This window comes from Dendropsophus ebraccatus, chromosome 9 (genome assembly GCF_027789765.1).
Source record: "Dendropsophus ebraccatus isolate aDenEbr1 chromosome 9, aDenEbr1.pat, whole genome shotgun sequence".
Taxonomy (NCBI): domain Eukaryota; kingdom Metazoa; phylum Chordata; class Amphibia; order Anura; family Hylidae; genus Dendropsophus; species Dendropsophus ebraccatus.
In genome coordinates, this window is record NC_091462.1 from 97126884 (window position 1) to 97141072 (window position 14189).

Sequence of the window (14189 nt, forward strand, 5' to 3'; positions counted from 1 at the left end):
AATACTAATATTTAGTTCTATGTATACAGCTCCTATGTCGACATATGTGTCTTTAGGGTTACTGACAAACCCTGTATATAGTCTCATCCTGCAATCCTGTATCACTCTTTTTTTATGTTTCCTATTTATTGATACCACCATGGGACTTATCGTAGCACACCAAACCATGGTATAAAGAGAGTGTAAATGGGGCAGAAAATTGGATTGCTGTTAAGTTTTCCCACCTCAACTCTTCCCCCAGTACAATCTGCTGTGTGACTATACCTAAAGCCTTATGTCAGCTCTATATTTATATCAGGTTTATGCATTTTCTTTCTTTGCTTTCCTTCAGCCACTAAACTGCATATTGAAAGGTTCAACTACAGACTTTGGCCAACCAAGTACCATATAGCAGAGTGAACCAATACCAGAATAGGCTGTATAACAGAGAATGACGTTATTCATCTGATCATTAGGTTTTCTTGATGAGCTCGTGTCTGATCCCGCCATTGTTGAGAATATTTTCTCCAAGAAGTCCTCGTGTGTCAGTCTTTTATGTCAGTGCCTAAGCCATCTGACAGCGCTGTGTGAGAAGGTAACTCATACACTACACCCTTCACCAGTATAAAGAATGGAGAATTATCTGACTACTATGGTAGTTTAAGGTAGAGACAATCATTAATATCTGTTCTATTCCTTTTATTTTGCTCTTCCTCCTTAAGGATTGCCTCTCCACGCAGGTCCCCCATAGCGCTGTACTGAATTCTGTGGTGCTGGTTCTCTGCTTTTGCACTGGACAAGCTGTTTGTACATCACCAGCAGGGTCCCATTTTGGAAGGTCACTGATAGGCTCTCTTCGAGTTCAGAGGTCAGCGTTGGATGCCATCAGAGGTCTTTCTCATTGGCCATGTGAGGCAAATATTGAGTAGACATTGATAGCACTTAGGAGTACACTATTTTAAAGGGAACCTGTCACCAAGACAATGCTATCTAATGTATCGGCATCATGTTATAGAACAGGAACAGCTGAGCAGATTGATATATATCTTTATGGGAAGAAAATCAGTATAACTTGTAACAAGTGAAATCCCTCCTCATTCTGTGTTATGGAGTCCAGTGGGCGGTGTCACTCAATGGACTGGACTCTTTAGTATGGAAACATCAGAGATTTCAATTATCATGTTATAAGTTATACTGAACAATATATATCAATCTGCTCAGCTCCTCCTGCTGTATAACATGATGCCGATAGCTTAGGTAGCATCTTCATGGTGACGGGTTCCCTTTTAATGCGTTCACTTTCTATAACTTCTAGTCATCTATCTTATTACCATGCATTTTGTTTTTTGTAGGGAGACCAGAAGCTTTGCAGAAAACATATAATCTGCTCTCTGCTTACCTTGAGAACCCGGAAACAGACCCACAGTGAGAACTTTACATTGGCTTACTACAAGACTGTCCAAGACTTTCGGGTAACTAGGGTATAAAACTGAGAAAAAATATAAAACATATTCCTCAAATGGCCATAATCACATGCAGATGTTAGTAGAGATAAATGGTGATTCAGCTAATGGAATTTATGATAAATTTATAAACCCAAGATATGTGATATTATACACATGGCTTTAGAGTGTCACTTATCGTATTGTAGTGACCAATAGGATTATAGCATCCTATAAATAAGAGCTAGAAAAGATCTATATCACAACAAACTCAAACTCACTCACATCCCATTGTTGGCCAACGCGAGAATATAAGGTATGGACACTTGGATGTACAGTATGATTTACAATGTCCTTTCATTGCCCTTGAACTAGTTGTTGTTGTGGGTCACATGTAATTCCATTTCAGGAAAAATAATAGAGAATATTGAGAGGAAAATAAGGAAATAGCCCAATATATTGAAATACTTTGACAAAAATGGATAGACCCAATACTTGTCTCCATGTCAAAGTTCTAGACTGTTAGTTATTATTTTATTTCTAAGCAAAGAATCCTCAGTTACTAGAGGTATATTACTGAGGGCCTAGATTGTCACCTGGGTAGTCACCACTTCTCAGTGCTCAAGGGGGAGAGAGCTCAGGTTCAGGCAGCAGTGGTGGGCATCCCATCCTTAGACTGTGACAATGTCCATAGACTGTCAGGGTGGTGGTCACCACTGCTCAGTAGTCAACAGGGCGAGAACCTGAGCGCTCTACCTGGTAAGAACTAAGCAGTGGCGACCATCCAGGTGACAGCTGCTGCAGAGTCATTTTGGGAGGAAGGGGTGGACAGACTATCTATCTTTGATATTAAAAAAGTTCAGCCACAGATGTTAATTGTTTTGTTTTCTCCTGCAGATTCTAACCATGGAACGTAAACTATATGAAAACTTGTGTTATCTGCTCTGGGATATGATGACTTACTCAAACGTAAAAGAAATTTTTTCTGGCCCAACTGACCCAAGTGCTGTCCAATACTTCAGCTTTGCGCTGTGCGTATTGACTTGTATCATCGGATATGTCGGCAACATTATCGTCCTCTTCACCACCGGATTCTTAATGAAGAAGAACAAATATAAAATCTGGTTCCTGCCTTTGGCTCTGACAGACTTCATCTTTCTTCTGTTTCTTCCACTTCATGCCGTGTCTGAATTAAAAGGAAGATGGTCGTATGGATCCACCGTGTGCAAAGTCTAGGAATTTTTTAGTTCGGTGAATATGAATGCCGGGATCTACATCCTCACAGCGCTGAACATTGACCGCGCCTTATCTGTGGCTAAACCAATATGGCACCTGAGGTTTCATTCCTGGAGGTTTTGCTGCCGTATTTGTGCAGTTATCTGGGTGTCATCTTTCTTATGTAGCGTCCCCGTCATCATCTATAGTGATGTACTTAGGGTAGGTAAATATGCACAATGTGGTTATTTTTTAATGATCTGGACCTTTCTGTACAAGTATTAAGTAACCATAATATTAAAAATGATGCCCAATGGTTCAAATCTTTTCCACGGGAATACTGCAAAATTTTATATAGCTTCTTGCCAAGTTCTGTAATAAGGAAATCTGGCCCCTTATGGAGAAAATTGCTTTATGTAGAGTTGTAGTTTTTCTGTCAGTCTTTGGTTATCTTATCCCAATGTCTGTCATCCTAATCTCCAATATCATCATTGCTCTCCACGTGAAGAATTCTCGGATGGCGGCTCAGTCTAAACTGTACAGAGTGGTTATCATTGAAGTTCTGAGCTTTTTCTGTACCAGGACTCCATATGTTTTAGCAAACATAATTTCCTTGATATCTACACACACCATGCAGTTCACTTCCATGTATAAGGTCTCTCTTATGTTGCCGTTGTTAAGCAGCATCTTCGCTATTAACAGGTGTCTCAATCCATTGGTTTATGTTCTGAAAGGAGAACAAGTAAGGAGTGAAATAGTGACTCTGTTTAAGAAAAAGTAAGAAACACATATATGTAGTGGCTCAAAGTACAGATGTATATTTAGTGAACTCTAAATAGTGTAAGGGCCCTATTACACAGGACGATTATCGTGCGAAAATTTTTTAAATTGTTTGCATTTAAACAATAATTGTTCTGTGTAATTGCAGGCAATGATCGAAAGGTTGTAAGGCTATGTTCCCACAGCGTATCTTTTCGTAAAAGTACGGCTGTTGTTGCAATCGGCAATAACGGCCGTACTTTGTACGAAAAGACACGCTGCCTTGTAGAGTACACGCCCCCCGTTCTGCCCCCTCCACACCCCCTCCCCGCCCCCCCCCCCCCCCCCCCCCCCCCCCCCCCCCCCAGGTATTTGAACTAAAGAATGAACTGCTGGCAGATCTCTAGACAGGTGAGTTACCCCTAAACTACAGCTCCAACACATTTAGGCTCAGAAATTCAACTATATGTGAGTGTTTCTTTCAGACATAACCTGCCTACAGAGGACTGATCTGCAATCAGAGACACTGTTTGACAGTGAGCAGGAGGCTGGGCAGCATTGATTATTCATGAAGAAGAGGGAGATGGAAGTAGTGTTGAGGTGTGCCAGAGTGCGGCACAAACACTGAGCCCCAACTCCTCTTTTACTTCATTACAGTAGAAACCTGAGATTATGCATAATCCTACGCTTCCTTAATAAGCTAAAATGTACTGTGCCACATAATGAGATATAGTGCACTGTACCCTTATAATAAGATATAATGCACTAAACTCCTATAATAAGCACTACTACATGTGACATACTGTAGTGGGGTTTGTATATGATACACGGGCCCAGGTGAGTTAACTGTTTGTTGTTTTATTAATTTAGCTGCAATTAACCCCTGCCTGACCTCAGCAGGGCTGCAGTCAGGCAGGGGTTAACATTTTCTGGTGTATAAGGCAAATCCCTGACAATCTCTTTAAAAGTCAGGAGTCAACTTATATGCCCAGTTGCCTTATACTCCGGAAAATACGGTAGTTGCTGTGCCCCACTCCAGCAACTAGATGTCTCAATCCCCCTGTGCACAGCTGCAGTTCAGGAGGTAAGGTTTAGCCAATTACACACACACACTGTCACTTCCTCTGCAGTGAGTAGTTTAGTTCCAGACAGAGAAGAAACCTGTTTTTCTAGTCAGAGACTAACAGCAGTTATGCACTGCTAGACTTAACCTTGAGTTAAAGGAATAACCCTTGCCTACGCCATTGATTCTTCACTTTAGGACAGTCACCTCTAGAGAGAAAAGGCAGAGGGACTGATCCGCAGTAGAGCACAGATGCAAGTTAGCAGCTCTCTACTGACTCCGCACGACTACATGGGAAAACTTCAGCTAGCTAGCTTCATCAAGAGACAGAGGCCTGGGACTTGTATTACCTTGCAGGGCAGTCACCGATACTGTGCAGGCAAAAGGTTGTCAAATAATGCAGACTTATCTAAACATGAGTACGAAGACTTTCTTCAAGACACATACTTCACCCATATCCCAGCAGAGTACAGTACTGCTTAAACAAGGGCTCCTATCCGGCCCGTATTTACTGCTACAGCTTTTTTTCATCTTTACCTTCACCTCAAGTTGCCTCCTGAGATATCTACTGTTGTAAAGCACTATGTACCAAAGCACTGTTATATTTTTGTATTGCACTGAAGATATTTTTCAAGTAAAGTTCAAGCATTGTTTAAGTGGGACTGTTGCAGCACCCTGCACCTCACACTAGTCCTACCAAAGGTCCAGTGCCTAGGGGGTGGGTATTACCACTCCTGGCCACTGTGACAAGTCACCCCAAAACACCAGAGCCCACCGGATGGTTCAACACCAGTATCCAGGGCCCCAGGCCACAGCAACCCCACATATAGTGACATAGTATTTCAAGTTTTTAGGAATTAGTTCAAACCCTTTAACTTGCACGCAAACTTTATTTTTGCTTTAAATGTAGCTTTCACAAAGTAGACTATACATTTATTTGTAAGTTTTTATTAGTAGCACTTACAGTTAAAGGGCTAGGAGAAGCACCGGTGATCAAGTCAGCCCAACCAAGGAGCAGAGGACCCTGGCACGTGCCCATTGTTCATCAGCCTAACATGTCTATGTATAGTGTCCCCCCACAGGTGGTTCCCTAACTTCTTATACTATTCAGGTAAAGTAACTCTCAGGTGCTACACCAAGTACTGTGAGCTGTGATTTCCACTTCAGCCACTAGGTGTCTCACTCCCCCTGTGCACAGCTGCAGTCTATGGGGAAGGTTTGGCTCTGTTGGTATGTTTGCCTAAACTGTGTCTTACCCTCTGTACACAGTAGTGGGGTTCCTGTGCAGTTCAGTTCCTGTCAGGGGACAGAGGAGTTGAGAAAGTAGTTTAGTTCAGTCAGGAGTGAGTTCTGACTAACAGCAGCTATGCGCTGCTAGACCATAGCAGTGGGGCAACCGGGAAACAGGATCATCCCTGTCTACACCATGGGTGCTACAGTTAGGACAGTCACCCCCAAAGGAAAGGAAGAGGGACTGATCCCCAGTAAAGCAGAAGTGCGCTAAGCTGAAGTACATTACTGACACCACGCTCGACTATGTGGGGAAACCTTTACCAGTTAGCTTCAACTAAAGACAAAGACTCATACTACCTCACAGGGCGGTCACCGACTGTGTAGGCAGAAGGCAGTCAGATATCAGAGATATATCTAAACATGAGTACGAGAAGTTCTTCAAGATTCTTTACGTTCTACACACATCCCAGCAGAGTACTGTGACTACTTAGACAAGGGTTTCTATCTAGCCCCTACACTACCCTCACAAACAAGTTCCTTCTACCACTACTTTCTACTACAAGAAACTAAAGAAGTATTGTTGTATTTTTACACTAGCATCTGTGAGCAGTATTGTTACTCTATATTGTATTGCACTGAAGCTGTTTCAAGTAAACTTAAATTACTGGTTAAGTCGGGACTCTGTCATCACTGTGGCTGCACCTGCACCTCACATTAGTTCTACCAAGGTCCGGTGACCGTGTATCCGAGAATGGTTACTTCCACTCTTGACCACTGTGACAAGTTGTCCCCAAGCCCACCAGCTGCACACAACAGGGAATGAAAGGCTGGCAATGATAGAACTAAAGGGCTTCCCAAACAATCCAGTGATTGATGTCCAACCCTTCAGATAGAGGGCTACATTGCATTGTGTAGCCTATACCCCTTCAGTCTCATGTTGGTGGAGGCATACTGCTTTAACCCCTTAGTGGCAGCCAATTATCCTTTTTACGACGGTATCGGAACAAGACCATGTTGCACTCCTGTTTCAACATTGCGGGAGATGTAACATGTAACAGGTTCCAATGGGGTCATAAAGTATGTTTAGAAGTCCAGCAGTGAAGTCTGGCTTCTGATACGGATATAAGTATTGTATATGCTGACATATACAATACACTACACTACAGCGGTCAGTAATGTATTTTTTTGGAACTAGTGTTAAAGTAGAAAAAAAAGAGTAAAAGAAAGAGTGAAAAAATCTCCCCATCTTACCGCCTGAAAAACAACATTAACAAGATCAAAAAGTATGTATAAAAAATTGCTATCAATAAAAATGATACATCTTCCTGCAAAAAATCAGCCCACAAGCATAACAAACATAAGAACGCTATGGATCTTGAAATGCGGCAAGCAAAAAACAAGCCATCATATGACTATTTCGGCCAAAATAAAACAACGGTGCCATGGAAAGTGGCAATGAAAAAGATTAAAAAAAATTACTTGGTAACTAAAGTCCAAAATAAGCCGGGGTTAATACCCACCTCAGAAAGGTGCACCCGTTATCTGGTGTAGCTAGATGCATCAGACTTATAAGCTGGGGCTATAGGGACCCCATAATAACATGGCCTCTAGCACCTCTGAATAGACACAGGAGAAAAACTAGGAAAGGGGCAAAGTTTGGCCAATAATCACATGCAGATGTAAGTACAGATAAATGGTCATGCAGCTGATGGAACTGAAGACAAGTTTATAAACCAAAGATATGTGATAGAGAACATATGACTGTAGAATGACACTTATCGTATTGTAGGAACCAGTAAGATTGTAGCGTGTAACGTCCTGTGATAAACTGTTAGAGAATGTCTTATTGTCAGCAAACTCAAATACATTCGCATCCCATGGTTGGCCGAGGCGTGAATATAAGGTATGGAAGCTTGGATGTATGGTTTACAATGTCTTTAAATTCCCCTTAAACTAGTGGTTGTTGTGGGTCACATGTAATTCCATTGACAAGGGGTGATGGGGAATATAGAGAGAGGGAAATAGCCCGCCATATTGAAATACTATGGCAAAAATGGATGAAACCCAATACTTGACTCCATAGATGGCCCGAGATTGTTAGCTATAATTTTTATTCGTTTAGGTCTGTCTATTTCTATTTTTATGTAAAGAAAAACAAAGGCAGAGCACCTCATAGAGTAGTATCGCTCAGTAATGCATGAAGCAAAGCAGGAAACTGCACACCTTTAGAGGTTTTGGAATCCAGAGCCAATACACCGACAAGCTCATAATAATAAATGCTAAAACCACACATCCGGTAGTCCACCAGTGCAGCAGTCTTTGTACAGGTTGGGATCCACACTCCCAATTGAGGTCGGGGCAACCACAAAAATACTCAATCCTATAAAAAAAAATGACGAGATTGTGCTCCTTGTAGTATGTCACCAGAGTCCAAATATCTTAACCAACAACTTTTTAGTACGTCCATATCATACCCCTTCCTCAGATTGTGGACATATCTGACAAATAAACTGAATGTAAGCAAAGCGGAGGGACTAGCGTAAGGCAAATGTAGTGCCAATGGTCAAAAAAGGCTCTAGGACCTCCCCAGAGAACGGTAAGCTTAACGTCCATTGTGGGGAAACTGTTTGAGGGGCTTGTAAGGGAATATGTAGGTGGTAATAGTATTATAAGTTGGTTTTACTAAGAAACAAAGTTCTCAAACAAAACTAATGGGGCTGATTGTTTGCAGCAAATTGTTAGGTCTTTGTCCATTTTCACTGTCGGTTTAGTATTTTAACACATATTGTAAGGTGTGAAACACAATTTTTCCAGAAACCCGACAAACCTGTCACTTCTGTTCAAAAACCCTCCAAGTGGGCCTGTTGTGGGTGTGTCAGCGGGTGTGTCAGATCTGTTAAGCAAACTGATTTTTTTGATAGTTTTTTTATTCTAAATTCCAAACTTACACAGGGCTTGCTTCACATTTGGCACAAACAGCAGCATGACGGCTTAAAATTGATGCATTGTTAGTAAATAAGCCCCAATGATTTTTTATGAAGAGGTGAGTAAAAGCCTGGATTGGGGTATGTTAGACTCTCACAAAGATGTAGGCAGTCATCATCCATGTAGGGCTTCACAGATTTGTTTGTTTTTTTACTCCTTTCCTGTTTGCTAGCTATTGGCCCCATTAACTGCAGTGGTGACCATCCCCTTTGCAGCGGGTTAGATAGGTGAAGAGAGGGGACAGGGTTGCTGGTGAATTAGGCAGCCATGTCATGAGGGGATTCTGACTGAACCAATGATTGTTATGGAGTGACAGGGGTGGATTAACTTTACCATAGGCCCCGGGCTGTTCACCAAGCCTGGGCCCCCACACCCCACTGTAACTATGGCAACACTAGCCTGGCGTTCATAGTACAGGATAGATAATGTCATGATGTCCTGATTTGTGCAAAATTGCCATAAAAAAACAGTGAATCATGCAAATCATGGCGGAACTGTAGCCAGGAGACAGTGCACCACTGAAAGTATAAGTCTTTTTGGGTGGTCATGGGCCCCCCAGGAGCTCAGGGCCCCGGGCTGCCGCCCAAAACGCCCCTATTATAATCCACTACTGTGGAGTGACCCCCTATCCCTGCAGGATGATAAGGACTGCTTCTGCCTTGGTCACAGGTGATATCAAGGGCCACTGCAGGGGGTAGGTCTACTCATTGGCCTTCCCCTGAATTCTCTCTCTCCTGGGGGTCCACTGTATAGGTTGTGAGTGGGCTGCACCTAGATTTTAGAGTTAGGGGAGGCCGATGTAGAGGACCACTATGCTTCCGCCGGGCCAGCTCCCTAGTACTGCAGACTGGCTGATGACACGGTGACTGGGTTGCTCTTGTTGTTGGTGAGGGTCAGATGATTAAGTCAGACTACAGAGAGACAAGGGTGAGGTCCTGCAACAATCCTGCTGTGAGTATGTGCTCTCATAGGGAGGAATGGCACTGGATCCCCAGCAGATTTCGCAGCGTGAAATCCTCTGCGGATCCAGTATGTGTGAAGGCACCCTTAAGGCATGTTCTTGCACAACTAGGTACCTTTAAGTTCTTAATAAAAGCCAACGTCCTTAGACAAGAGTCCTTACTGAGTATCTAGGCCAGGCTTGAACCACTATGTTTTGCATCCTATAAAATGTCCAAGGGTATATCAAGATGTTGAACCTTGATGTTGTTTGCTGTTTAATTCCAGAGCACTATACAAGTGATAGGGGTTAACATGGGGATATGGGTAAAGAGGGCTTACAATCTACAATCTGTAATGCATCCAGGGAATCATTGGTGGCACTACTGCTGTGTAGGTGTGTGTGCCATGTAGCCCATCTCTAGACCTGCCAGACACACTGATATTCAGAAAACAAATACAATACATTACACTATTAACATAACTTGCTTCATAACGTTAATAAAACGGCAGTAAATCAGCTAAGAGGCTCCATCCTGGGCCCAGCTCTACAGGTACAACTCTGCTATACTACATCTTAACAATCAATAGACTACAACAACATCTGTAGACTGTCAAGGGGGTGGTCACCACTGCTGGTCACCAACAGGGTAAGAACCTGTTAAGAACTCACAAGTGGTCGCCACCCAGTTGACAGGATATTTTTCTTTGCTATAATAAAAGTTTAGGATTAGATGTTAATGGTTTGTTTCTCTCCTGCAGATTCTAACCATGGAACGTAAACTATATGAAAACATGTGCTATCTGCTCTGGGATATGATGACTTACTCAAACCTAAAAGACTTTCTTTCTGGCACAGCTGACCCAAGTGCTGTCCAATACTTCAGCTTTGCGCTGTGCGTATTGACTTGTATCATCGGATATGTCGGCAACATTATCGTCATCTTCACCACCGGATTCTTAATGAGGAAGAACAAATATAAAATCTGGTTCCTGCACTTGGCTCTGGCAGACTTCATCTTTCTTCTGTTTCTTCCACTTCATGCCGTGTCTGAATTAAAAGGAAGATGGTTGTATGGATCCACCGTGTGCAAATTCTATGAATTTTTTAGTTCCCTTAACATGAATGCCGGGATCTACATCCTCACAGCGCTGAACATTGACCGCGCCTTGTCTGTGGCTAAACCAATATGGCACCTGAGGTTTCATTCCTGGAGGTTTTGCTGCTGTATTTGTGCAGGTATCTGGGTGTCATCTGTCTTATGTAGCGTCCCCATCATCATCTATAGTGATCTATATGGACTGGGTGAAGATGTACAGTGTGTACTGTTTGTCAGAGACTTTAACATTTCTATGCAACTGTCCAATGACTATGATTTTGATTTTAAAACTAATTTACAATGGTTCGAATCTATTCCACGGGAATTCTGTAAACTTCTATCTGACTACTTGCCAACGTCTGTAATAATGAAATTTGACTCCTTATGGAGGGAATTGCTTTATGCAGAGACATATGTTGTAGTGTCTCTCTCAGTCTTTGGTTATCTTATCCCAATGTCTGTCATCCTAATCTCCAATATCATCATTGCTCTTCACGTGAAGAATTCTCGGATGGCGGCTTCATCCAGACTGTACAGAGTGGTTATCATTGAGGTTCTAAGCTTTTTCTGTACCAGGACTCCATATGTTTTAACATACATCATTTCCTTGATATATTTGTACGCTGGGGACTTTACTTTGGCGTATAAGGTTTCTCTTATGTTGCCGTTGTTAAGCAGCATCTTCGCTATTAACTGTTGTCTTAATCCAGTTGTTTATGTTCTTGCTGGAGAACAAGTAAGGAGTGAAATAGTGACTTTCTTTAAGAAGACAACGTAAGAACACATATATGTAGAGGCTCAAAGTACTCAAAGCTCAAAGCTTTTCCTGGCATCCTGGGAGGAGTGGCAGGGAGCCGCAGCCCTGGCCCCGAGCATACATTACCTGTTCGGCGCCGCAGCTGTGAGTGAAGCTCCCGGCTCCCCTTCCCATCAGCCAATTAATGCTTTGCTTTGCATTCAGCTTCACAGTACAGGATCCGCAGCGAGAAATCTGCTGCGGATCCAGTACGTGTGAATGTACCCTAAGGGGGTATTCCCATCTCAACTAACATAGGTAAACTTGTAGGGGATGTCAAATTCAAATTTTTATAATACAAAGAATAAAGAAATATAAAATAAATAAATGAAATCCTTCATTAGCTCTCCAGCAATGTCTGTGCTTACTGCCATGGGGTTTCCCTGGCAGAAGAAGAACGTGTGCGCTAAGAAACCCTTTGCCAGTTGTCAGCAAGCCAATGCTGTATAACTGCTGTAGTTGGGTTGGGTGCAATGCCCACAGCCCAGAGAATCTACTGACAGCAAACTAGAGGTGCAGAAAACATCCCTAATTTACTGTATACAGTATGCTACAGAGATTCCATGGGTTAGGCCCCGTATACCTGGCCCAGGAAATGTACAGTACCTAACGCAATGCAAAAATGCATAGAGCTGTGTACTGTGCTGTGTTAGGCAGGTTGCGCTGGTACACTACAATAACTAATGGTCCTATAACACAAAGCGATTTTTAACGATTAACGATAAACGATTGCAAATGAGATTGTTTATCGTTAACCTGAAATCGTTCACCATATTACACAGAACAATAGTTGTTAGTTACAATCGTTACTATGATCGTTATTGCGATCGCTACTATGATTGTTTACTCCATCTGATTCCAGCAAAACAATGAACAATGTGCAATTACACTGAACGATTAGTGAACAAATGCGGAACTACAGCGAACGAATGTGGAATTACAATGAAAGATTAGTAAACGATTAACAATGATTTTAGGTTCAGATCTAAATCAACGATCAATGACACACCAACGATTTCTCAATCATTGCCTGCAATTACACAGAACGATTATCGTTAAAATTTGAACGTGTAGTGCAACCTGTTGTATGTTGACTACATAATTAACATCATTATAATACTTTATTCAGCCTCTTTGATCATTTTTAAGATCAAAACCTCAGTCTGTCATAACTACTAGAGGTAAGGACAGGGCCAGGCTGACCATCCGGCATTTCTGGCAAATGATCCATGGGATGGTTACCTCCATTAGCCAATCTTCTTTGCTCCACTCATCCTTGGGTGCAGTGTGTAACACATCATGTAACATTTCAAGGAAGACCAGAATTGTCTGAAAAATCGACTACAATCAGATTAACAATATCTCTTCAAAAGTTACCAATGTGGGAAGTTCTCAAGCGGCTTTATAACGATTGGATCAAACACATTCAATTCTGTGTTCAGAATCATGGACAGCACATCAAACTGCTGTGCATCATAGGGAACCATTAAAGGGGTGCTCCAGCGTGGGGGCACTTTTTTGGGGGGACCGGGGAGGAGGTGGCTGAAATAAAAGACGTCCACTTATCTCCCCGGCTCCCGCGTCGCGGCGCTCCGGTTCCCGGTTCCCGGCCGCTTCCGGGTGTCTGACGCCGCCCGAGACGCTACGTCTCAGGGCCGCTCAGCCACTCAGTGAAGGAGGCGGGATCCGTTTGAAGTCCGCTCGGATCCCGCCTCCTTCGCTGAGTGGCTGAGCGACCCTGAGACGTAGTGTCTCGGGCGGCGTCAGACACCCGGAAGCGGTCGGGAACTGGGCACCGGAGCGCTGTGATGCGGGACCCGCCGCTGGAACCAGGGAGGTAAGTGGACGTCTTTTATTTCAGCCACCTCCTCCCCGGTCCCCCCCAAAAAGTGCCCCCACGCTGGATAACCCCTTTAAGGCCCTATTCCATGGGTCTCCAAAATGCAGCCCTCCAGCTGTTGCGAAACCCCAACTCCCATCATGCCTGGACAGCTAAAGCTTTGGATTTGGCTGTGCAGGCATGATGGGAAATGTAGTTTTACAACAGCTGGAGGGCCGCAGTTTGGAGACCCATGCCCTATTTCATGGGCCGACTGACAGGAGCAAACAAGCTCTATTAGCGCTCGTTTTCTCCTCGTTCCCCGCTCGCTTTTGCCGCTATTCCATGCGGCAGCAGCAAGCGGGTGAGTCTGGGGGGGGGGGGGACGCGGGGAGCTGCGGGGGGGCTGCCTGAGGGATCGCTGATCATCCGGGCAGCCCATAGGATACAGCAGCGTCTGCTGCCGACGCTCCTATTCCACAGAGAGATGGCAGCAGATCGTTTCTTTATCAGTCTTTGTCTTTCAACATGTTTGAAAGACAAACGACGCAACGATCAGCCGACATGAACGATGTCGGCTAATCGTTGCTGTCTATTCCACAGGACGATTATCGGCCGTAACGGTCGGTATCGGCCGAATACAGCCGATAATTGATCCGTGGAATAGGGCCTTTACATAATGCACTGTGCTCCCTTAGCAAGTTATACAGCACTGTGCTGCCTTAAAGGGGAACTATCAGCAGGTTAGATGAATCTAACCTGCTGATTGCTCCCTAGTAGGCACGGGGCACCAAGGATGAAGGTATATCTCTTACATTAATCCTCAGTGCCGTTCCTGTGGTGTTAGTTGTGCCGGGTA

The 14189-nt window shown here is 43.5% G+C and overlaps 1 protein-coding gene across 1 annotated transcript; it reads left to right on the forward strand.

The window, feature by feature from the left end:
* The first annotated feature begins 336 nt into the window (after positions 1-336).
* LOC138801827 (chemerin-like receptor 1) lies at positions 337-11493 on the forward strand. Its single transcript, XM_069984925.1, has 4 exons — positions 337-574; positions 702-888; positions 1332-1451; positions 10378-11493. Exons 2-4 carry the CDS (start codon positions 859-861, stop codon positions 11491-11493), a joined length of 1266 nt encoding a protein of 421 aa, XP_069841026.1. The 5' UTR covers positions 337-574; positions 702-858.
* The last annotated feature ends 2696 nt before the right edge of the window (positions 11494-14189 follow it).

What these genes read in the sequence shown, in the direction of transcription:
- LOC138801827 (XM_069984925.1), top strand. Translation starts at nt 859, where the DNA reads ATGCCATCAGAGGTCTTTCTCATTGGCCAT. An exon ending in AGGTCTTTCTCATTGGCCAT is followed by an intron (nt 889 to 1,331) that starts GTGAGGCAAATA and finishes TGTTTTTTGTAG; the next exon opens with GGAGACCAGAAGCTTTGCAG. An exon ending in AGACTGTCCAAGACTTTCGG is followed by an intron (nt 1,452 to 10,377) that starts GTAACTAGGGTA and finishes TCTCTCCTGCAG; the next exon opens with ATTCTAACCATGGAACGTAA.